At 47.4% G+C, this 24230-nt stretch overlaps 1 protein-coding gene across 1 annotated transcript; it reads right to left on the minus strand.

The window, feature by feature from the left end:
• Positions 1–977: 977 nt before the first annotated feature.
• Positions 978–19387, minus strand: FGF16 (fibroblast growth factor 16). The gene is made up of 3 exons (XM_014069790.2): positions 19115–19387; positions 5578–5681; positions 978–2113 (listed from the first exon to the last, which is right to left on the minus strand). Exons 1-3 carry the CDS (start codon positions 19377–19379, stop codon positions 1868–1870), a joined length of 615 nt encoding a protein of 204 aa, XP_013925265.1. The 5' UTR covers positions 19380–19387; the 3' UTR covers positions 978–1867.
• Positions 19388–24230: the final 4843 nt, after the last annotated feature.

Consider the following 24230-nt stretch of genomic DNA (forward strand, 5'->3'; position numbering starts at 1 on the left):
CCAAGGCTTTTTTTCAGAGGAGAGAATTCTAAGCAGCTCAAAAACAGATTTCCTATATGATGATGTAGCCCACCAGTGGCCAGCATAGCTGGCAAAGATTTAGACAGTGAGGAGATTGGGGAGGAACATGGGCCAGTCCTGAAGTCTGGGGAAGGCTTGGACAAGCGTTCTGCACTGGAGGCAGAGAGTGGACCAAGGCCATCTTGTAGTTATTTGCTGCCTCCAGAGCCTCTGGAGTCTGACATCTGTGAGGCAGAAGAACACTGGGAGCCTGTTCCCAGTGTGCCCATGTGTAGAGCTGCCAGAAGGCAAGAACAACTGGGAAAACAGGGTCGACTTGGGAGTAAGGCTTGGAGATGATTGGCCCTCCCATAAGGCATAAAAGAGAAGCAAAAGGGACGCGAGCCTTTGCAGGAGGCAATTAGTTCATCTGGTCCATTCAAGCTTTGAAAAGTTCTGTTTGACTCTGTGCTCAGTTTGGCCTTGCTCTGCATTTGGTAGTTAGGTCTCTGGCAGCCTTCCAAGGGAGATAAGGTGGGTGTTTAGCAACATTCCCCTGAAGGACTGTGGTAACTCAAGCAGACATCTGTCAGAACTTTCACAGACTGTTTGTGAAGCCTTGCGGGCTGTGAATGACCATAATTCACAGCCATATAAATAAAAGATGGTTTGGGGGGACTAAGATTGTGATTTATGCTTTCTCCGGAAGCCTAAATCAGAACATATGAGGGGAATGGATATGCCACAGACTTAACTCAATGTTGGCTGCAATTCTAAACTCACTTCTTTCACCACCTTTCAGCAACTGAATGGGGCTAGTTTGGCAGACAATTCAACCACTGCAGAAGCACCTAAGTGGAACTCTGCCTCTCTCCATCACTTACTGTAGGATGTTTTCTGTAAATTTGGGTCTGTGCCACATTGTTTTAAATCTTAAATTATGAATCAATATTACAATAAATTAATGAGCCACCTGCAATATAGAAAGACATTTTATTGCTAATAAAGCTCTTTAAAGCGCCTCCCCCTCTTTTTCCTACATCAGTAGGACCTTATTCTTTCTGAAGAAAGTTGGGCCATCACATCTCTCATTTTAAAAATAATATATATATATACATATATATATGAAATAAATAAATATATAAAATAAATACAATATACACTTTATAAATAGATTTGTCCTTATGAACAGTATTGTGTTTACATCTTCAAAATCCATCTCGTTCTTTGACCTCACCTCCTGCTTTCTACTCTCAGACTCCAACGGAAGGAAACGCAAGCAGGTCGAGGTGTGTGCTTACACATGTAAAGCCACATTTGCACACGTCTTCCTGAGGAGCCAAACTTCCCATAGAGTTGGATTCTCCACTTTACTACCATGCAAGTCCACAAGTTCTCAGATTCCAGATCACCAACCTCTGGCAAGTTGCAAAGGGCCAGTTTAGCAAGCAAGCTTTCCAAGATTTGGTGCAGAATGCAAATTATTTCTGAATTCTTCTGTGCCTGGTTCCATGCCTTAGGATCAATGTTGCTGGTGGTTGTCAAACACTGTCTCTTCTGCTCAGTGTCATCTGCTTCCTCTTTCTAGCCCACCAAATTGTACAAGTAATTAGAAAGCGATCCTATGTAGGCTTCCAAGCTCTACCCCATCCCGTTGCACTCCGTGGAGACTAAATCCATCCTTGTTCTACCCTTCTTTGAAAGCCAAGGGATTCAGGGCTTCTCTACGTGTTAACTAGGCTTGCAGAAGGGATGAAAAGCTTAGGCTTATAGTGCTCCAGCAAAAACTTTGGAAACCCAACTGTGTACATGTATGCATGTTACACAATCATGTGCCTTCATATTTGTTCTCAAGCTGCAGGGAGTATCACCTGTAGCGCAGAAGGTCTCTGTACACAGCAGGTATCTTAGCAGGATCTACCGGCCGGGGTAAAAAATGAGTAAATTTTTGGTGTCTCTTAGTCCTGAATCCTTCCCGGGGAGACCCATCTTTGTTCAAAGCGATGTAATATTGTCGCTCAGAGTCCGTGTGCTTGTAGAGGGTCGAGGCGTAGGTGTTATACCAGTTTTCTTCAAATTGCTCGCGGAAAACACACTCCCGTGTGAGCTTCTTCTGTGTGAGCAGGAGGTGGGAAGGAAACAAAAGAGACATGAAAAACAATCCTGATAGGGGAAGGGAAAAATCCCCCTGACTTAACCCAAGGACGACTAATGACTGAGTGACTTCTATCTTGACCTCCTTCACCAAAGATGAATTCTTTATGTATCCAATCACCCTTGGCCAATAAAGAATTCTGTTCTGTTCTATTCTTATTCTATTCTTCCAAGAAGATCAAAATGGAGGATTACATTTTCTCTTTCTCTTGTTCACCAGAGCTTCTTGTACCCTGTTTCCCTGAAAATAAGACCTCCCCGGATAATAAACCCAATCGGCCTTTTGAGCACATGCGCTAAAATAAGCCCTCACCCAAAAATAAGCCCTCCCTGAAAACATTGCAACACAGCAGCAGCCATGAGGTGACCTCGCTCACCGCCTCCTGCAGCTCAAAAATAACAAGACCTCCCTGAAAATAATGCCAAGGGCTTATTTCAGGGGTCAAAAGAAAATAAGACCCTGACTTGTGGGTGCTGGGTAGGGTCTTGAACTTTCATTTGGGTGGGGAAAAGCTGGAAGCTTTCAGATTCAGGTTTTCCCAGGTGTCCCAATATGACATCTCTAATAAAATGGAACTTAGAGGAAACTCAATCCTTGGAGTCTTCTTTCATTGGGGGTGTTACTTGGAACTCTGACATTGTCTCTCTGTGTCTGATGACTATTCCATATTTCATTCTGTTAAGACTTGTAAATACAGCAATAAATCAATCCAATTTGTTTGAATTTAAGTTATTTACAGCCAATTTAATTCCCATTTAATCGAATGTTCTATGCAAGTCCAAATACTGTCTGCATTCCTCTGAAATTCAGTTGTATATTTTTTTCTGGAGGTATGTTGGAGATCCAAAACCATCCCAAAGAAAAAGAAATGCAAGAAAGCAAAATTGCTGTGTGAGGAAGCTTTACAAATAGCTGAGGAAAGAAAGGAAGTGAAAGGCAAGGGATAAAGAGGAAGATACACCCAACTGAATGCAGAATTCCAGATAATAGCTAGAAGAGATAAGAATGCCTTCTTAAATGAACAGTGCAAAGAAATAGAAGAAAACAACAGAACAGGGAGGACCAGAGATCTCTTCAAGAAAATTGGAGATATGAAGGGAAAGTTTCATGCAAAAGTAGGCATGATGAAAGGACCCTAATGGCAGGGACCTAATAGAGGCAGAAGAGATTAAGAAGAAGTGGCAAAATTACACTGAAGAACTATACAAGAACCATCTTAACATCCCTGATAACCACAATGGGGTGGTCACCAACTTCGAGCAAGACATCCTGGAATGTGAAGTCAAATGGGCTTTAGGAAGTCTGAGCAACAACAAAGCTAGTGGAGATGACAGTATTCCAGCTGAACTATTCGAAATCTTAAAAGACGATTCAGTAAAAGTGCCACACTCTATTTGCTAGTAAATTTGGAAAACTCAACAGTGGCCACAGGATTTGAAAAGGTCAGTTTACATTCCAATTCCAAAGAAGGACAATGCCAAGAATGTTCAAACTAACTTCAAACATTTCACATGCTAGCAAAGTTATGCTCAAAATCCTACAAGGTAGGCTCCAGCAGTAAGTGGACCGAGAACTACCATAGGCAGGATTTCAGAGAGGCAGAGGAACTAGAGATCAAATTGCCAACATACATTGGATCATGGAGAAAGCTAGGGCATTCCAGAAAAACATCAACTTCTGTTTCATTGACTATGCTAAAGCCTTTGATTGTGTGGATCACAACAAATTGGGGCAAGTTCTTAAAGAGATGGGAGTACCAGACCATCTTATTTGTCTCTTGAGAAACCTATATGTGGGTCAAGAAGCAACAGTGAAAACTGGACACAGAACCCCTAATTGGTTCAAAATTGGGAAAGGAGTCTGACAAGGCTGTATACTGTCGCCTTGCCTATTTAACATATATAGAGAGCACATCATGAGAAAGGCGGGGCTAGATGAATCAAAAGTTGGAATTAAGATTGCCGAGAGAAATATCAACCACCTCAGATATGCAGATGATACCACTCTAATGGCAGAAAGTGAAGAGGAACTAAAAGCCTCTTGATGTTGAAGAAGGAGAGTATGAAAATTGGCTTGAAACTCAACATTAAGAAAACTAAGATCATGGCATCCGGTCATCTCAATTCCTGACAAATAGATGGGGAAGAAATGGAAGTAGTGACAGATTTTATTTTCTTGGGCTCCAAGATCACTGCAGATGGGGATTGCAGCCAAGAAATTAAAGGACGCTTGCTCCTTATAGAGCCGAGGTGGCGCAGTGGTTAAATGCAGCACTGCAGGCTACTGCTAGATCAGCAGTTCAGCGGTTCAAATCTCACCGGCTCAGGGTTGACTCAGCCTTCCATCCTTCCGAGGTGGGTAAAATGAGGACCTGGATTGTTGGGGGCAATATGCTGACTCTCTGTAAACCGCTTAGAGAGGGCTGAAAGCCCTATGAAGCGGTATATAAGTCTACTGCTATTGCTCCTGGGAAGGAAAGCTATGGCAAATTTAGACTACATACTAAAAAGCAGAATTATCACCCTGCCAACAAAAGTGTGTATAGCCAAGGCTATGGTTTTCCCAGTTGCAATGGATGGCTGTGAAAGTTGGACCATAAGTGTCAAAGAATTGAGGCCTTTGAACTCTGGTGCTGGAGAAGACTCCTGTGAGTCCCTTGGACTGCAAGGCGATCCAACCGGTCAATCCTAGAGATCAACCCTGACTGCTCTTTAGAAGGCCAGATCCCGAAGATGAAACTCAAATACTTTGGCCACCTAATGAGAAGGAAGGACTCACTGGAGAAGAGCCTAATGCTGGGAAAGATGGAGGGCAAAAGAAGAACGGGATGACAGAGAATGAGATGGCTGGATGGTGTCACTGAAGCATTAGGCGTAAGCCTAAATGGACTCCAGAAGATGGCAGAGGACAGAAAGGCCTCGAGGAAAGTTGTCCATGGGGTCACAATGGGTTGGACATGACTATGTGACTAACAACAACAACGTTGGAGATTGTATTAATGCTCTCATGAATCCCCAGTGTGCTATTGAAGGTCCCTGTGGGAGATCCTTCTTGGTCTAGGAAGCTCCCTCAATGATCACTCTTCTCCCCATAGAATGTTCATGTGAGGATGCGGTTCAAAGTCCTGCCTTTCATACAAGATGAGTCGGAAAGGAGTTACATCATTGTGGCTCTGGGCCTTTGCAATTTAGTCTGGAATTCTTTTTTGCAATTTTAATCTTGGTTTTTGCTATATATTATCTTTCTCCTTCTCAAGGAAAGGTGCCTGCAGCTTGTGGTTCTTGCCAGGGCCATAAACGCAACAGCTGTCCTATCGTTTAGAATCCAGGTACTTGCCCAACAGATAAAGGTCATTTAAGGAAGGTCATTCTGAATAATATTGAATTTTGATAAAGCCGAAAGGTTGTAGGAATTATACTTACCGATCCATACAGCTCCCCTCTCTCATTCATTCCAAGATAAAGGCCAGAATCCACTCCACGGATACTAACCAGTCCTACGGCCAAACTTATAAACTCCAAAATTCCTTTGAAAAGAGTAAAACAACAACAACAGAGTGTTACTTGAAGAATGAAAAAGGGAGAAAAATCTTCACTCTACTTGAGCAACAAACTTCCCAAACCATATCGCCTTGGAGATCTTACAGACCCAGCCAGCCATACTATCTCCTCAAGGGTGTGGACACAGTCCTTTCATTTGGAAAACCTTTCATATGCAAAAGAAGGAAGATGACAAGTTAAACATCACAGAGGGCTCCAATACATTCAACTCCTTGACATTCAAGAAATGTTCAAGCGTATTTGCATCATGCTTGGCATGAACCAGTCTAAGCATTCAGCAACAACCAGAGGGAGCCTGAGCATTTGAAGGAATGAAACCTGGGAAAGAGCTAGGCTAACATATATACCAGTGTGGCTGGACCTTTTTGGCACCAAGTGCTGAAACGGAAGCGCGCGGGCGGAGGAGAGCACCGGAAAAGCAGTTCCCTGGCACACACCACAGGAGCACCGGAAACTGGAAGAGCAGTTCCCCAGTACACATGCACGCATTGGGAAGCTGAGCTTCTGGTTTCAGGTATGCGCACCAGTCATCTGGTCTTCTGGTTTCTGGAGCGCATGTGTTCACGAAGACCAGCTGACTGCCACATGTGGAAGCTCACCTTCCCAGCATGCGCATGCACACCAGGGAGTTGCTCTTCCGATTTCCAGCACTCCCACGCTTACAAAGACCAGCTGGCCAGCGCACATGTGCATACTGGAAATGGGAAGAGCAACGTGTGATGGCTGGAGTGCTTGCAGAGATGGCTCTATGTGCCATTTCCGTCATGGGTGCCATAGGTTTGCCATCACATATTCTCTTGTACAAGCCTATCCCTAGATAACAGGCCTTTGAATTTTAAATCAAAATGAAAAAGGTGCCACTTACGGATAAGCCAACCTGCATTTTCCAGGATGTTTTGATTTTTAAAAAATTGAGATTTGGTATATCTGCAGATATAAATATGAATATTTATATTACCGTAGATACCTGTGTTAAGCCCATCCACGGATAAGTCGAATCAAATTTGGGGTGTGTGTATTGGCACCTTCTGTAAATATATTGTATACAGCCTGCATTTTATATATAGGGCTCCTATAAACAATGTGTGATGAGGAGAAGCAAATTCCCCTATCCTTTCATCAACAAACACAAAATGACAATCTTCTAGAAGATTCCAGAGGTTCTTTCTCCCTATCCCTGTTTTCTTAGATATCAATAAATGTCAGGAATTGCAATGACTTAGGACAGGGGTCCCCAAACCTGGCAACTTTAAGACTTGTGGACTTCAACTCCTAGAATTCTCCAGGCAGTTGCCAAGTTTGAAGACCTCTGACTTAGGACCTGCCCAGAGCAATCAGGTAACAACTGAAGAGTTCTCTCCAAATATATTTTCAGCAGTGAAGCACAAAGATGAGTCATGAATCTCATCACTGGAGGAAATATCTACGGTCCACTCTACTATCCTGTTCCTCCAACCCTGTTTGAAGACCACTGAAAACGACCTGATCTTACAGACAGTAGAGAATCTTAACCCAGAACCTCCTACTTGTAAGAATGAAATTACTAAACTTTGAGTTGAGGAATTAAGTTTACCAATCATGTCAAGGACCAATAAAGGACTGTAAAGGCATCTAACCATCACCGGAAGCTCGTGAAAAGGCCAACTTCAGAAAAATTGGCAAAGAAGAAAATAATTCAAACAGTAAAATGAAGAAGCATTGATTTTATCTGTAGAGCTTCTAGGATGACCAGCCATTCTTCAGACCATCATTAGATTACATTCTTATCTTCCTTTTGCAAGCTCCGAGGTTTTTGAGTATTACTTGGAAAGGTCTTAATACAATATACTACAGGAGATATACAATGAGGCTTTCAAATCTATGATGCAAGCACAAGAAACCTTGTGCAAACTATGATATCATCAGGCTAAATGTATGAGAGGTGGGTTGCTCCCGGTTCCGCCTGGTTCAGCCGAACCGGTAGTGGTGAGTTGGCCTGGGTTGCAGAACCGGCAGCGACCCAGGCTGGTCATGCCACTGGGGAACTGGTTCCCCAGTCTCTTTGCTGTTTGCCAGCATGTTTCTGCTCATGCACAGAACAATTTACAGGCTACCGCGCATGCGCGAGCAACACACAGTGGGTTCATGTGTGAAGCCACCAGTACAGGAACCCTCCCCTGAAATTTATCCTTGGTAGGTGATAGAATCATAGAGTATCAGGACCAGAAGACATCTTGTGAATCATCGCCCAACCTCCTGCAAGTGTGGAATCCATTATTACAGGGCTCCCCAAACTTGGCAATTTTAAGACTTGTGGACTTCAACTCCCAGAATTCTCCAGCCAGCATAATTTACTCTCTTGTAACCCCTTCCTCTGCAATCTCTCCACTTAGATCAGAAGTTTTCAAACTTGGCAACTTTAAGACTTGTAGACTGCTGGCTGGAGAATTCTGGGAGTTGAAGTCCACAAATCTTGAAGTTGCCAAGTTTGAAGACCTCGGCGTTATTATAACCTCATTCCAAAGCCCCCTTTTGACTTTCAACCACGACTGCCATTGCATTATTGTCACGGAACAGCTGCGATAACGCGAGTTGTCTTGTTTCACAGAGGGATCTCCTGTCTTTCAACAAGCCTCAAAGCATTTGTGTTTGTAGTCACACTAGAAAGCAGAGCTGAACTTCTCCTCTGAAGGCATGAAAAGAACTTTGGGGCACATGGAAATGTCCACATAGCACCTGTCTCCAATTCTGACAGCCACTGTACCTGATCCCAAGACAGCCCACCTGGAAAGGCAGTTTCAAAATCCTTTCCTGGCACTGTAGGATACCTTGACAGTGTACGATCCCAGGGAAAGGTGCAATTGCTTTAAGGAGATGTGGGTGGGGCAGCCTCTGTTCTTTCACGCTCTGAAGCACTCCTTGGCTTCTGAAACTGAAATACTGCAGAGTCCAATTAATGAAGATAAGTACATTCCCAATCTTGTATGAAATCTGGCTGCACTTGGGTGATTAGCACCCTAAACCTGATGTCCAGAAAAGGAATCTCATTCTCCTACTTCAATTGCTGGGAGCATTTTTACATACATCTGACTTATGATTCCCAAGACAGTAAAAATCACATGCTTAGTCCCAAAACCCTCTTTTTATTTCAACGGCTGTGAATTATGTTCATTCACAGCCCATAATGAGTCACAAACAGTTTGTGAAGAGTCCGACAGAAGTCTTCCACAGTCTTTCAGGATAAGGATGATAAGCACCCACTTTTATCTCCCTTGAAACTGCCAAAGACCTAACTGCCAATTAGTTTTGCAAGGCCAAACGGAGCACAGAGTCAAAACAGAGCTTCAGAGTTTAAACGGACCAGAATGAACAAAGTTGCTTCCTGCAAAAGCTCATGTGCCTTTACTCCTCTTTTATGTTATGGGAGGGGCCAATCAAGCCTTACTCCTAAGTCTCCCCTTTTGTCTTAACTCTTCTTGCCTCTGGCACTTCTGCACATGCATGCACTGGTAACATGATCACCCTGTTCCTCTGCCTCGCTGATATCAGACTCTGGAGGCTCTGGAGGCAGCACATAACCCCCAGATGGCCCTGGCTCCAATGCAGAGCCCTTGTCCGAGCTTTCCCCAGACTCCAGGACTGGCCCATGTTCCTCCCCAACCTCTTCGCTGTCCGACTCTGCTGCCAGCTCCACACGCTACTGGCAGACCACAATACATACGATTTCTTCTCCATTTTTTTCTGAAGTCATTCAGGCAGTGACGTGCGGTGACCTTCATGGCCGGTGAGGCAAGCGTGAAAGCCCTGCCAAAGCCTCGCCGCAGCGTCTGCCATAGAGCGGGTCCTGGCTCTATGGCTTTAAAGGCTTTAAAAAGGCTTTAAAGTGGCGGCAAGGCCCCGGCGGCAGGGCTTTAAAGTCCTGGCGACGTGTCCGCCATAGAACGGGTCCCGGTCCCGCTCTATGGCGGATGCGGTGCCTGGACTTTAAAGCTCTGCTGCTGGGGCCCTCTCCCGGCCGGGCTCTTCCCTCTCGCTCTACATCTTGATGATGTCGCTGCAGCTGCTGGGCGCAGATGGACAGAGGTAGCTAGGGCAGCACCAAAGTGGTCTGGGCGGGCGAAACAGCGAGTGAGCGAGCGATGGGGGATCAGGCAGCCTGATTCCCGCTCGTTTGCTTGCTGGGAGGGGCAGAGAAGAGCGCGAAGTCCAGCGAACGCAGGAATGCAAAAATGAATGCAAGGGGAGCGAAGGAAACCACCTGGGTCTCCGCTCCCTGCCTCACCTGTCTGCAGCCGCCAAAAGCTTTAGATTCTGGTGGTGGTGGTGGTGGTTTCCTGCCACTTTGGCATCCCTGAAAGGCGACTCCACGTTCTCCCTTTCCTTCACCCCTCCTCTCTTCAAAAGCCCCCCCCCCGCAGCAGCTATATTCATGGCCGGGCCGAGGCAGCATGCACTTTAAAGTGCATGCTGCCTCGGCCTGCCATAGAGCAAAACATGTCCTGGTTTGTGGCCAGGAGGCACGCTGGCACTTTAAAGTGCATGCCGCCGCCCTGGCCATACAGCGGGACATGCTGAATGGCCAGCCCAGAAGGCATGCTGGCACTTTAAAGTGCATGCCGCCTCGGCCCACCATAGAGCAAAACATGTCCTGGTTTGTGGCTGGGAGGCATGCTGGCACTTTAAAGTGCATGCCGCCGCCCCGGCCATACAGTGGGGCGGCGGCATGCACTTTAAAGTGCCAGCGTGCCTCCCAGCCACAAACCAGGACATGTTTCGCTCTATGGCGGGCTGAGGCGGCATGGCTTTAAAAAATAAAAAAATAAAAAAAAATGTGCCAGTCCGCGCACCAGCAGAGGCGGGTAAAAAAAAACAACCACACACACAAACACAAATTACAATTACTTACATTACAAATAATTTTGAATCCCCCCCTCCCTCCGTCCGATCCACACACCTTTTCCAGCTGTGGATTTCAACTCTCCTCTTGTCCGCCCGCCATGATGAAAGTGTAAAAAATTAAATAAAAAAGCAACTTACTTAGCAATAGCAGTTAGACTTATATACCGCTTCATAGGGCTTTCAGCCCTCTCTAAGTGGTTTACAGAGTCAGCATATCGCCCCCAACAATCCAGGTCCTCATTTCACCCACCTCGGAAGGATGAGTCAAACCTGAGCCGGTGAGATTAGAACCGCTGAACTGCAGATAACAGTCAGCTGTAGTGGCCTTCAGTACTGCACCCTAACTACTGCGCCACCTCGGCTCTTAAGACTGCCAAGGCATGATTTGCTGCTCCCAGATCAGGAGGCGGGAGAATCACATGCTTCCTTTCCATACGGAATTTTTCACCTTTTAACCCTTGCTTAACTCTTAAAAGCCGAAAAATTCCTTATGCAAAGGAAGCCCATAGTTCTCTCGCCTCCCCCTACAGTTAGCACTAAGCAGACTCAGAGTCACTGTGACTCTGGAGTCTGGCAGCAACTACCTTAGCCTTTTTAATTCTTTTCAAAATTCTTTTCTTTTCCTCATGACACTGGTGAGGCCCCGCCTCCCCTGACTGCACGTCCCTGCATTCAGGGCAATGTTGGTCTATTCAGCCTATATTGTAACATGCTCCAGGTTTTGGGGGAGGATCTGAAGGTCCTAATCCAAATCCACAGAAAAATCGGAGTTGGCCTCATTAATTGCCAACCTCAATGATTGAGACTCCAGATCCCAATGAGAGAATGTCACACCTGCAAGAGGCTTTAGATCAGGGATGTCAAACTTGATTTCATTGAGGGACGCATCAGGGTTGTGTTTGACCTTGGAGGACCAGGGTGGGCATGGCAGCTTGATGTCACTCGTGCCAGGGGTGCCTGTGGTGGCCCAACTGCTCTGCAAACAGGCTCCCAAATTCCATTTTCAGCTGGGATGGCCTCCTGCAACTCTCTGCCAACGAAAACAGAGCTCGTAAGCTCATTTTCACTAGCAGAGGAACCGCAGGCCAGTCCTTCGCTGTTTTAAGGGCAGTCCTGTTGGGCAGATCTAAGCACCCTGCGGACCGGATCCGGCCCACAGGCCCTGAGTTTGATACCCCTGCTTTAGATGAAAGAAGGAAAACAGAAGTCTCTGCAGGGTCTGGTCAATCATATGATGACTGTGATGGTGGACATCAAAAACAGGTCAAGCTTCAACGGCACCATCACGGGTGCCATCTTGACTTTTTTGACCACACCCTGCAGACATCCTGGAGGGAAAGGCCGATTTCTAGGGGTTAGCAACATTCGCCAACCAAATCAAAGTCAGCTTAGTTGCCCTTTTAAAGCTTTTGTTCCCTTGTTTTTGCAGCTCTGGGCGTGGCTATTGGGCGAAGATCAAGAATCTGCTTTCTCGTGGTTTCAGTGGCCAAGTGGGGTTTGTTTCCCAAGCCCTCCTTGCTCTCTCCTCCTCCTGCAGCCAGCGATTGCGTTTCTCCCTTGGAGCCTCTCCAGATTGGCTTCTGGAATTCCTGAGGCCTGGAAAACCCAAGACTCTCTCAGCTTCCCCCACAGCTGCCAGTCATTGTCCTGGCATGAAGACAATCGCTTCGTGATGATATCGGCTGGCTGGCTGCTTGCACCTGTCTCTCCTCGTAGGAGCTGGGTGGGAGGGAGGCCCTGGCTGTGGGGCTTCTGAACAAGCTGCATGTTGTACTCAGATCTGCAGAGCTAAACTTTCAACACCCCCCACCCACCCAACAGCTGCTTGGAAACAGGTGCACAGGGGCTGCATGATAGGCTGGAGGGATTGGGGGGTGGGAATCTTCCCAGCAGCAGAGGGGCTCCAGGAGAAAAGAGGAACTCAAACACATGGCCTCCTAGCTGCACCCACCCCCACCCCATGGATCAAGACTCCAGCAAACTCAGAAATTCTCGTCCCAAGCTAGAAATTGGGGGTCTCAGACAAACAGAGGACACCTTCTTTTCATTTTATGGAAGATGAAGACCAGCGCTGGTGCAAACTCCTTTTTGTGCATGGATGAGAAGTACAAGGCAGTACTAGGAACATGAATACTCAAACACACACACACACACAGTTTCACCAAACGTGTTCCCAGAAATTTGGCTTCTGCCAAAAGCCTCCTTGTGTTTCAAAGCCCCCCACCAGTTGCCTCAATCACCCGCTGCCTTTGAAGGTCTGCCAGGAGAAAGGCGCGGCCGAGGGGATGTCCAGCCCCTGTTTTTTATTCTCTGTGCTGAGTCACAAAAGAGCTTGTCTTGGCCAACGCTCCTCCTTGCTCCAAGCTAACTTCTGCTGTCAGCTGTCCAGGTGACCTCAGCTTTCAGCCTTCATCTCATAGGATGGAGCCATACCCCTGGCCTGCCTTGCAGGGCCATTGTATGCCTATGCATTGTGCTGTTATTACACAGAGACATATAAATGCCACCAACCGTCTGGCTGGCTTCTGCTTCCACCACCACTGGTTGAAGTTCCCTGGAGGGCTTGCCCAGAGACAACCAAGCTTCCCGTATTTTCACTTGGGGGTTTGGCATCTCCCCTGCATGTCCTCCTCCAGGAGAGTCAACTCTGCCCTCCAACAGTGGGGCAAGGATGGTCACAAGAAAGACCATGATAGGATCGGTGGGTTGGACTAGATGACCTACAAGGTCTCTTCCAACTCTTGTTAATCTAAGGAAATCTAAGGAGGGCAACTTCTCCCCAGCTTCTCAGCCTGGCTTTTGTTCAAGCAACAATTGCCTATTTCAAGGATCTGCCAGTCATTTATATTTTGGGGATAGCTTCATCCTGGTTTTCTAACACAATCAGTCTGTCCTGCATTTGGTTAAAAAAAATTTGCTCAAAAAAGTCTGCATTAACTAGCAACAGAAACTTTCTGTTTAAAACAAGGGGGGAAAACCCCTAGCAGCAGGGGTCCCCAACTTGACAACTTTTAAGACTTGTGGACTTCAACTCCCAGAATTCTCCTGGCTGGAGAATTCTGGAAGTTGAAGTTCACAAGTCTTAAAGTTGCCAAATTTGAAGACCTCTGCCTGGGAGGATAAACTGCTTCAAGAGAGTAGCAAGTTGACTTTTAAAAAGTGCCCTAACTTTGAAATGGACGGGTATCATGAAATTAAAGAGGGCTGCAATGCATATTTTCCCCAGCTCTTTTCAAAGAAGGCAACTCACAGCTGCAATGTTCTCAACTACGGCTTATTATCTCGCACTGCAGAAGCTGGGACTGGCCAGAGTATAATGTGGCTTAACCTTAACCCTAACCCTATCTTAGGAAAAGATTCATTGGCCACAGAACCAATGGTTCAATGGTTATCTTTTTGGAGAGGTTGGGAAAAACTTTGGCAGTCGCTGATCTGATAGAGACAAAAATACAGGCAGTCCTCACTTTATGACAGGGCATTTAATGATGTTCACAATTACACAGACCTCCCTGGGGATACCTAAAAGTTCCAATGTCAGCCCTCTTTTCTCCCAATCACATACCTGCACTTAGGCTTTTGGCAACTAGGCTGCCTTTACAGCCATTTGTAGTGCTTCCCAGCTATGTGGCCAAGTTTTGCAACAGTTTTGCCAAAAGCCAATTTAACAGATTAACAGGTTAACAGAGTGGGAAGGGACCTTGTAGGTCATCTAGTCCAACCCCCCTGCCTAAGCAGATGTCCCTCCACTCTTTCTGACAAATGGCAGTCTCTTCTTGAAAGCTTCCAGGGATGAAGCTCCCACAACTTCTGAAGGCAACTTCTGTTCCATTGGTTGATTGTTCTCACTGTCAAAAAATTTCTCCTTATTTCCAGGTTGAATCTCTCCTTGGTCAGTTTCCATCTGTTATTCCTTGTCTGGTCTTCAGGTGCCTTGGAAAATAGCTTGACCCCTTCTTCTTTGTGGCAGCCCCTCAAATATTGGAATAATGTTATCATGTCTCCCTTGGTCGTTCTCTTCACTAGACAAGCCATGCCCAGTTCCTGCAACCGTGCCTTGTATATTTTAGCCTCCACAGCAAATCCTGGTTCACTTAATGTGGTATTTACTTTACAACTGTTGCAGTGACTTTATGGCCACTGTGTTAATTTAACAAGCACCATAAAAAAGGTTATAAAATCGGGTCAGTCACATGACTGTCTTGAGTTACAGTTCCTTTGCAGTCTTAACTTCAGGAGTATCTGTAACTGTTTAGCATTATTAGGCAGTTCCTTCTATTCCCTACTGGCCAATTTTCAGGGTAGCTATTTGCCTCTCAAGGAAATGCTCCCACCTGTGCAGGATCACAATGGCGATACATTCACTTGAAGCCTCCACAGCACCTTCCCACCAAGACCTTCTTAGACGGACAGTATCCAGAAGATCAAAATGGTTCCCAGAGAACGATTTAGTGCTCAACATGACAGATGTGAAATGCATTATTGCAATGTAATTTTAACATTCTTTTGCATTACATGAGAAACCACTGTTTTCCACAAAATAAGACCTCCCAATCGGGCTTTTAAGCGCATACGCTAAAATAAGCCTTTGCCCCAAAATAAGCCCTTCCCGAAAATATTGCAACATAGCAGCAGCCATGAGGTGACCACACTTGCTGCCTCCTGCAGCTCAAAAATAATAAGGCTTCCCCGAAAATAAGCACTTATTTTGGGGGGTCCAGAAAACAAGACCTTGGTATATTAATGGGTTCCACACTGGGTTGCTTGAATACATTAAGTTTGAAGACCGCTGTTATAGATCAGTGGTTCCCAAACTTGGCAACTTTTAAGACTTGTGGACTTCAACTCCCAGAATTCTCCAGCCAGTTCTGCTGGCTGGAGAATTCTAGAAGTTGAAATCCACAAGTCTTAAAGTTGCCAAGTTTGGGAACCACTGCTATAGATAATCCTTAATAGATTTTGTCCCTAAGCTGTTCCGGAGCGGTTCTATTTTGAAATAACAAAATTTTACCACCTGGATTGCAATCAACCACATAATGTTGTCTTACTGACAAGATCAGAGCAGTGTCACAATCGGAGATAGGAGTGCAACAAAACTCTTGGAATGACACTGCCTGAAAGTGAGGAGACACTTATGTCTCTTTTTTTAATAGTTGCAACTGGTGTTAAATCCGTTCAGGGTTGGCATTACTGTCATCTACACAGTTGGGGGCTGTGTAGAAATACTGTCTTCCCCTGAACATCCTTCCACTGTATTTCCAGCTACTGGGAGAAGGGATTATGAATAGGGCTCGGTTGGACCTTTCTGCCATTTGGATCTTGCCCTTGAGAAGGCATTGTGCAAGATTCGTTTCCCCCGCACAACCCCTAAGGCCATGGCTTCCAACCTTGCAGATGCCTCCCAAGAATATCTCCAGAAAATCCATCACAGAAAATCAATGAAAGCCAGTTTGTTCTAGTGGTTAAGGCACTAGGCCAGGAAACAAGAAACTGTGAGTTCAAGTCTGAACTTCAACACGAGAAGAAAAGGTCTAATCAATCAAGAGGAGGAACTAAAATGGAACTGTTGTTCTGAACAGATTCAGCCTCTCCCACTTGGAAGTCCCTGCAGGAATCTTCCTGCAGGCTGCTGCTGCTGCTGCTGCTGCTTCCTCCTCCTCCTCTTCCTCCTCCTCCTCCTCTTCCTCCTCCTCCTCCTCTTCCTCCTCCCCCCCTCCTCCTCTTCTTCTTCTTCTTTTCTTCTTTCTTTCTTCTTCTTCCTCCATCTCCTCTTCTCCTCCTCCTCTCCCCACAGAATCCGAACCCAGAAATTTGCAGCAACCAAGCCTAAAGGCCATGCTAGGTGTCTCCAGACTGCTTTCCCGGCTGAAGGGCCCCTTCCCAGATCCCTCATGGAGAACCAGGCAGCCCGTTGCCTATGCTAACACCTGACCTACTTCCTTTTCTTAACAGATGGCTGGATCTGGGCAAGGCAAGACAGATGGCAAGGATTTAGCCAATCTCCTTTGAATTGTTTTGTCTACCATTACATCAAAATATGAAAACTCCTTCAGGTTGGGGTCAAGGGGAAGTTAGCCTGGCATAAAACATCTGGCTCAGGCATTACTGCATTTCTAGTCATTTGATTCCCAAAGAGGAGCCTAAAGGTTTTCTTGGACAATAATATGGGAGACAATTCTCCCTTGTCTTCTGGCAAAGGTGCCTTTTTGACTGGCACATTTCCCAAGGCTGCCATTTTGTAAGTGTCTCCATAACATTCTCTCCAAGTTCCAATCACACCCATTGACCCCCAAATGTGGGTCTCTGTTCTTTGCAGACAACATTGTTTTATCTGAAACCAAGCTTAATCTTAGGTATAATTAAGATCTACTAAAGTTATGTCTTGTGGTCTTATCTCCCTTGCTTGGCCTACAAGAAAATCCAGAATGAACACCTGGAGTCTTTCTGCAATTAATACTTCTTCCTTTCATCTACTCAGAGTGCTGGGAAAGCAGAGGAGGCCTGCCTGCCAAGTTCCTCCTGCCCCCCTGATCCTTAACCCAATCCCCCAGCTCTTCCTTCAATTACAACAAATCACACTATCTTGGGAAGAAGCAGGAATTCATAATATTCATAATATTTAAAAATCAGAAGCGTTTCTTATGTGCATAGCTCGATACTAGCAGCTGAAACACTTGTGGAATGCTAAAATTTATCAGGCTAGGAGTTCGGTTAACGGCCCATCTTGACACTGCCTGTCTGCAGTCAACGGACACAGCTGCTGCCTTTCACCAAAGGGAAAGGAAAGGCGGCCTCATTCTGGAGAGGAGCTGGTATCTCGGCCCTCACTCCTAGTCCTGGGGGGCAAAGCCATTTTCCTCAACCCCTCCCCCAACTGCTTTCCTAGCTAAATTTGCTTAGGGCTGCAGACAAGAAGCGTTGCCGTCCTCCCTAAAAGCTTATTTAAAACCTGCCTGTGTGGGTCAGTTTGTGCGCCCACCCACCTCAAGTCAGCCAAGGAGCCCCCAGGGCCTCTCTCACCCCCTCCTTTCTTCAGGGGAACCCCACTAATGCCAAAAGTGACCCCCCCAACGCCCCCCTCAAACAAGGAAAAGATACCTCGGTTAAGGGGCAGCCTTGTTGAGCTGAAATATGGTTTTGCTCAGCCTTGTTTTTACTCACTCTTATTTTTCAATTGTTACTGTTTCTCTCTCTCTCCCTCTCCCTCCCTCTCTCTCTCTCTCTCTCTCTCTCTTTCTCTCTCTCTCTCTCTCTGTGTGTGTGTGTTTCCTGTTCTGAAAATGCTTAGTGAGAAAGAAGAGGGTAAAAACATTCAACGCTCAAAAAACACTCCTCCATTGCAGAAAATACAACTTCAGCAACAGAGTGGTCAATGCCTGGAGTGCTCTGTGGTTTCTTCCCCAAACCCCCATCACAGGGTTAACCTTAGACCAGTGTTTTTCAACCTTGGCAACTTGAACATGACTGGACTTCAACTCCCAGAATTCCCCAGCCAGTGAATGCTGGCTGGGGAATTCTGGGAGTTGAAGTCCAGACATCTTCAAGTTGCCAAGGTTGAGAAACACTGCCTTAGACTGTCTCCTGTTGACCTCCCCCCATTCCTAACAGGTCTGTAAGAGGCAGGCACCAGCCTGCCAATCAATATGCCAATCATCCCTGTCCTAATGTCCCCACTTATTCGTACCCATTTCCTGTATTCGTAATCATGTTTATACTTATATCTGTTATACATGCTTGACAAAACAAATAACATTAATTAAATTAAAAAAATAAACTAAAATAAAAACATTCAATGAGCACAAGCCAAGCCTACTTAGCCTTACTAAGGGGGGGGAACTCTGTTCCAGGACTGACTTTTGAGTCAGCCAACCTAAGACGGAGCTGTGGATCCTCTTGGTTGGAACCAACCTTGGAGCCGTCATAAAACAGGCAAGGCGGAAGGCAGGGCGGAGGGGTCCGAGCGGCCCGGTCACAAGAGGGGCGAGAGCCGTCTGGTCCCTTCCGCCCAGGCTCTCTGCGGCCTCGTACAGCTACTGCCGGCGCTTTCCGCCCCCTTCTGTACCCGCTCCCCCTCCCAAAGCGCTTCTAACAACGCCACCGAAGCGCCCGCGGGGGACGGAACGGGCCGACCGGTAAAGGGAGCCCGAGCTCCGCCTTCTCCCCGCCGCCTTCTCCAGCGGCCGCGGAGCCCAAAACGCCCCAGGAGAGAGAAGCGCAGCGCAGCGCAGCGCCCCGCTTGGCCTCCGTCCCCGAAGCACCTGCCGCTTCTCCGGCCCTCGGGAGGCTCTTTCTGGGCAGCGGCTCCTTCCCGGCGTTCCCTCCCTCTGAGGAAGGGAAGGGGGCGAGTCTGGCAGCGCCGGGAAGGAGTTCGGGAAAGCCGCGCCTGGCCCGCTCGACGGTCGCCGCGCAGCGTTTCCAGTCGGGGACGCGGAGCCGGGAGCCCTGCGGAGCGGGGAGGGCCCCCCCCGGAAAGCGCGCCGGGGAGGGGGAGGCGAAGGGGCGCCGCGTCCCCCGTCGGGCTTACCGAAGCGGCTGTGGTCCTGGCGGGTGCCGCGCACGGTGCCGTTGGGGAAGAGCTCCAGGTGGAAGCCCATCCGGCAGTAGAGCTGGCGGCGGCGCAGGATGCCCTTCAGGTGGGCGAAGTCGGTGGGCGAGCCCCGCTGCAGTCGGCCCTCGATCTGCCCCAGCTCCGTCAGGAAGCTCGGCGAGTCCGGCAGCGGCGCGGCCCCGAGGGAGCCCGACAAGCCGTGCAGCTCCAGGGAGCCCAGGAAGCCGCCCACCTCGCCCATGGGAGACGCTTAGGCGGCCCGCGACGGCGCTCCTCGAGCTGGCCGACCCCGGGCCGCCCTGGCTGCGGCCGGCATAGCACTCGCTCTCCCGGCGCCCCAGCCGGAGGGGCCCTTATATACGCGGGGCGCCCGGACGCCAAGCCCCACCTCGCCCACCCCCGCCCTGCGCCGGCCCCGCCGGCTCTGGAGGGGGGAGAGGAAGGAGGGCTGCCCGGCCGAGGGGGAAGGAGCGGATCCCGGCAGCCGTCGGGAGGCCCGGCTGGCCTCTGCCCTCGCCCGCAGCCGTCTCGGGGACAGCGGACTACGCCACCCATCAGCCACGCCGGGCGAGGGATGGGTCGGGCCGGGCTGCTTTGGCTCGTTTGCTGGGGCCAGCGCTGCGAGGGTACGCTGAAGCTCCGGTGGCTTTTTCCGACGACCACCTGGCTCCGGGAGGGCGCAGCTCCGGCAGCCGCCGCCCGCGGGGAGAGCAGGGGGCGTTGGAGAGCCTCCGGCCGCCCAGCGACCTTTTTCCGAGGGGCTCCAGAGCCGGAGCCGCGGCGGTGTTGTTTCCTGCTCGGCCGCTAGGCGGCGCTGTCGCTTAAGGCTCGGGCGGACCCCTCAGCTCCCCCGCTGGCAGCGGGGAAGGTGGGTTGTGGGGCGGCGAAACTCCGCGTGTTGGACGAAGGTCGGCCGGTGGGGAGTTTCCCGGTGGTGGTTAAGCGCGGGCGAGGTGGCGCAAGGAAGGGGGGCGGCCGAAGGGGGCCTCGGCTTTTGCTGCACTTTGGGACGGGCGTGTCAGGTGCGCCAATGGCATCCAGGCTAAGTCAGGAGAAGCTCTGTAGAAAACAGGGATACCCCCAGAGCCCATTTCGGGGTGCAAACCACGTTTGCTCTGACTTGGGAATAAGCCATCATTCTCGCCTTCCCCAGACATGCTGGGCTGCCTGGGCTCCAGCAGGAACGGGGGGGGGGGCTTTGGGGTTTGGCCCTCTTGCCCTCTGCCCCCCTCCCCACCCTTTGCCTTCTCTCTGCCTTGGCTTTCCCCAGGGCTCCCTCCCTGCCGCTTGCGGTCAGGCACTCCTTGATTATATGCTGCCTGGGACTCAGCAGATGACCAGATGCCAGCCTGTACCTGGGCACGGGCACAGAAGCATGGGAGCTTGTTGGGGGGGGCAGGCCTAATTCTGTCCTCCAGACCTCTCCCCTCTCTGGCTGGTCCTTCCCAAGCCTTGCCCAGAACGCCTGGCAAATCACATCTGAACTTGCCTGCTCCATGTTTAGTGTGCAGTGGAGTGGAGTGGAGAGGAGAGGAGAATAGACTTTATTGTCACTTTGAATGTATACTAATTGGCATACATTAAAATTGGCATACATTAAAATGAAATTTCGTTGCATTCAGCTCTCAAAAGGTCACTACTTTCAATATACACTATATAAACATGACAAAACAAACTAGATACAACTTATGACTGTAACTTTGTTGCTTCTATCCTTATGATTTATATTGATATTGATGGTTTCGATTGCTTATTTGTACCCCATGACTATTATTAAGTGTTGTACCTTAGGATTCTTGATGAATGTGTCTTGTCTTTTTATGCCCACTGAGAGCACCTGCACCAAAGACAAATTCCTTACATGTCCAGTCACACTTGGCCCATAAAGAATTCTATTCTATTCTATTCTATTCTATTCTATTCTATTCTATTCTATTCTATTCTATTCTGTTCTGCACATACCCACCTATATTCTATGACATAGAGAACCAGCATAGTCTAATCTGGATGCATACATGTACCTGGGAAGAAAAATGAATCTTGCAAGTTTACCAGGCAGATGGCACAAGGAACAAAGCTGTTACAGAATATGATGCCTTTCTCATCCTCACATTTGCTCTGATGAGAAACATATTTGGGCTATCAAGGATGAGGGAAGTAAGGAATAGATTTATACAAGTAGAAATTCGAAAATTGCCAGAGGAATGACAATGCAAATTAAGAAATCCTCCAAATTTACAGTGCAACAGTTAAAAGTTGGCTGTTTTGGGTGGTTGATAACGGATGACTCCAATCAATTTTTTATGTGGTCAAACTGGTCTGACCTTTTATGTAAGTGTTATGCAAATCTTTTTGATTTACAGGGACCAAATTATTGCAGTTGGAATTTTAATTTAGCTTTAGCTCCCTCTACATTTTGAATGCCAAAGTTCTCAATTAAGTTGGTCAGAAACCTTTTCGATCTCCCATTTGATGCAGAGTTTATCTCCCAGTTGATGTCTGGGGTAGATAAAGTCCCCCATTACTACTGTGGTATGTTTCCTACATACATTTGTTGACCAGCAAAAAGTCCATCTATTTCCTCTGCTTGATTGGGTGGCTTATAATACAGGTAGTTCTTGACTTACAACAGTTCATTTAATGACCATTTGAAGTTGCGATTCCTGCCACCCCTCGGGGCCCCACTGCTCCTCGCCAAGACTGGTCTTTTTTCCCCTAGGGCAGGGGTCAGCAAACTGCAGCTCTGGAGCTGCATCTGGCTCTTTCCTCCCTCTGCTGCAGCTCCGTCAACAGTTGGTGCCACAATTTTGAGAGGACCTTATGGTGCGGGGGGTCGGGGGGAAGAAGCACGGTGTGCCAGGAGAAGACTCTATGGCAAGGTGAGTGTTTTCCAATTGTCTTTACAATTGATAGGGCTTTCGGTTATGACAGAGGAAAAAGTATGCTGCTCTAGGAGGAGACTCTATGGTGGGGGAACTGAACTTCGGGTCAGCTCCAGAATTGAACAGGGGGCTTCCGGTTAGGAACTTTGTGGCTCCCAGTGTTTTCTTTTCTGTGGGAAACGGGTCCAAATGGCTCTTTGAGTGTTTAGGTTTGCTGACCCCTGCCCTAGGGAACTCTGGGCTACTTTTCCTCCTTTCACAGGAGGACTTGATGAGGCCTCTTTTCTATGGGTTGGCATACTTTCTTCCAGGGGGAGGCTGCGAAATCAGTTGCTCAGCTTCAGAGGGGCTGGACCAGACAGCTGGGGCCTTGCTCCCAGTTGCTGTTTTCTCCATGAGTGACATGTTTCCATCAATCTTCCTATAAAGGCTCATATACATATAAATACACATAAAGGCTATTGTTGTGACTGAGCTGGCAGCAGATTTGGATAGTGAGGAGGTTGGGGAGGGACACGGGCCAGTCCTGGAGTCTGGGGAAGGCTCGGACCAGGGCTCTGCAGAGAGGGGGCCAGGGCCGTTTGGTAGTATATTTGCTGCCCCCAGAGCCTCCAGAGTCTGACATCACTGAGGCAAGAACAACGGGAGCCTGTTCCCAGTGTGCCCCTGTGCAGAGCTGCCAGAAGGCAAGAACAATTAAGAAAACAGGGTCAATTCAGGAATAAGGCTTGGAGATGATTGACCCCTCCAATAAGACATAAAAGAGGAGCGAACGGGACATGAGCTTTTGCAGGAAGCAATTAGTTCATTTGGTCGGTTCAAGCTTTGAAAAGTTCTGTTTGACTCTGTGCTCAGTTTGGCCTTGCTCTGCATTTGGCAATTAGGTCTCTGGCAGCCTTCCAAGGGAGATAAGGTGGGTGTTCATCAACATTCCCCTGAAAGACTGTGGCAACTCGAGCAGACATCTGTTGGAATATTCACAGACTGTTTGTGAAACCTTGCGGACTGAATGACCATAATTCACAGCCATATAAATAAAAGAGGGTTTTTGGAACTAAGGTTGTGATTTATGCTTTCTCAGGAAGCCTAGGTCAGAACAGCTGTATGAATATGAATATATAGAAACATATTCATATTCTTTTAGCCTTCCTCTGAAATCTGGAAGGTCCCAAGTCTATTCTTGCCTGCCTAGTGTGAGTCTTTGGAGACTAATGTTTCCCGAGAGATCAGATCAGGACTTCTTGCAAACCCACTCAAATTAATTGGGGTTGATTACTTTATTCTGCTAGGCATAATCTGTGTAATGTCTTCTTATACGCCAGAGGTCTTCAAACTTGGCATCTTTAAGATTTGTGGACTTCAGCTTCCAGAATTCTCCAGCCAGCTAGCTCTGCTTATTGCTGCATTTCCAGCAACTTTTAGAAAATAAATAATCACTTTTAACAACAAGGACTGGAATAATATAGCAACAGAGAAAAAAGTCAGAGTCAACAAAGAATATCACATACTGATTTTTCTAAGATTTGGTAGAAATTTAATTATATTCTTCCACTGAAATTCCCATTATTGCACATCTATTTGCACATCTAAGTTCTGCCTTCATTTAATGATGCAATCTTTGCCTTGTTCTTAGTATTTCGCCAGTAATTTAGAAATGAGCCTTAGCAGCTTTTCTAAGTTACATACAGTATTATAAGATTTTCAAATTCAGTCAAATCTCTTTGTTCTCTTTGTTTCTGCAATTCTTTAAATACTCTGCTCCTTACATGAAGATACTACATGCACCATGTGTGTATATTGGCAGAGGCAGCCCCCTTATATGCACATAGATGGAAATACTAATTCCCACAGTGGCAGAGTGGCTGGTGAAGGTGATGTAGTAAGTGGAGTGGCAAAATTGACTGTTTTAATTAAAGAACTTACCTACCCAGTTTCCCCGAAAACAAGACCTCCCCAGATAATGCCCAATTGGGCTTTTGAGCGCATGTGCTAAAATAAGCCCTCCCCAAAAATATTGCAATGCAGGAGCAGCCATGAGGTGACCACGCTCGCCGCCTCCTCCACCTCAAAAATAATAAGGCCAAGCGCTTATTTCGGGGAGTCAAAAGAAAATAAGACCCTGTCTTATTTTCGGGAAAACATGGTGCCTTCATTTCTTTTTGCTCAAAACTGAAAAAGAATTGAAAGTTTGATTCTAGGTTTTGATGACT

The sequence above is a fragment of the Thamnophis sirtalis genome, unplaced genomic scaffold, assembly GCF_051295495.1.
Source record: "Thamnophis sirtalis isolate CommonGarterSnake01/CBP01778 unplaced genomic scaffold, rThaSir2_p1.2 scaffold_13, whole genome shotgun sequence".
In the NCBI taxonomy this organism is placed as follows: Eukaryota; Metazoa; Chordata; class Lepidosauria; order Squamata; family Natricidae; genus Thamnophis; species Thamnophis sirtalis.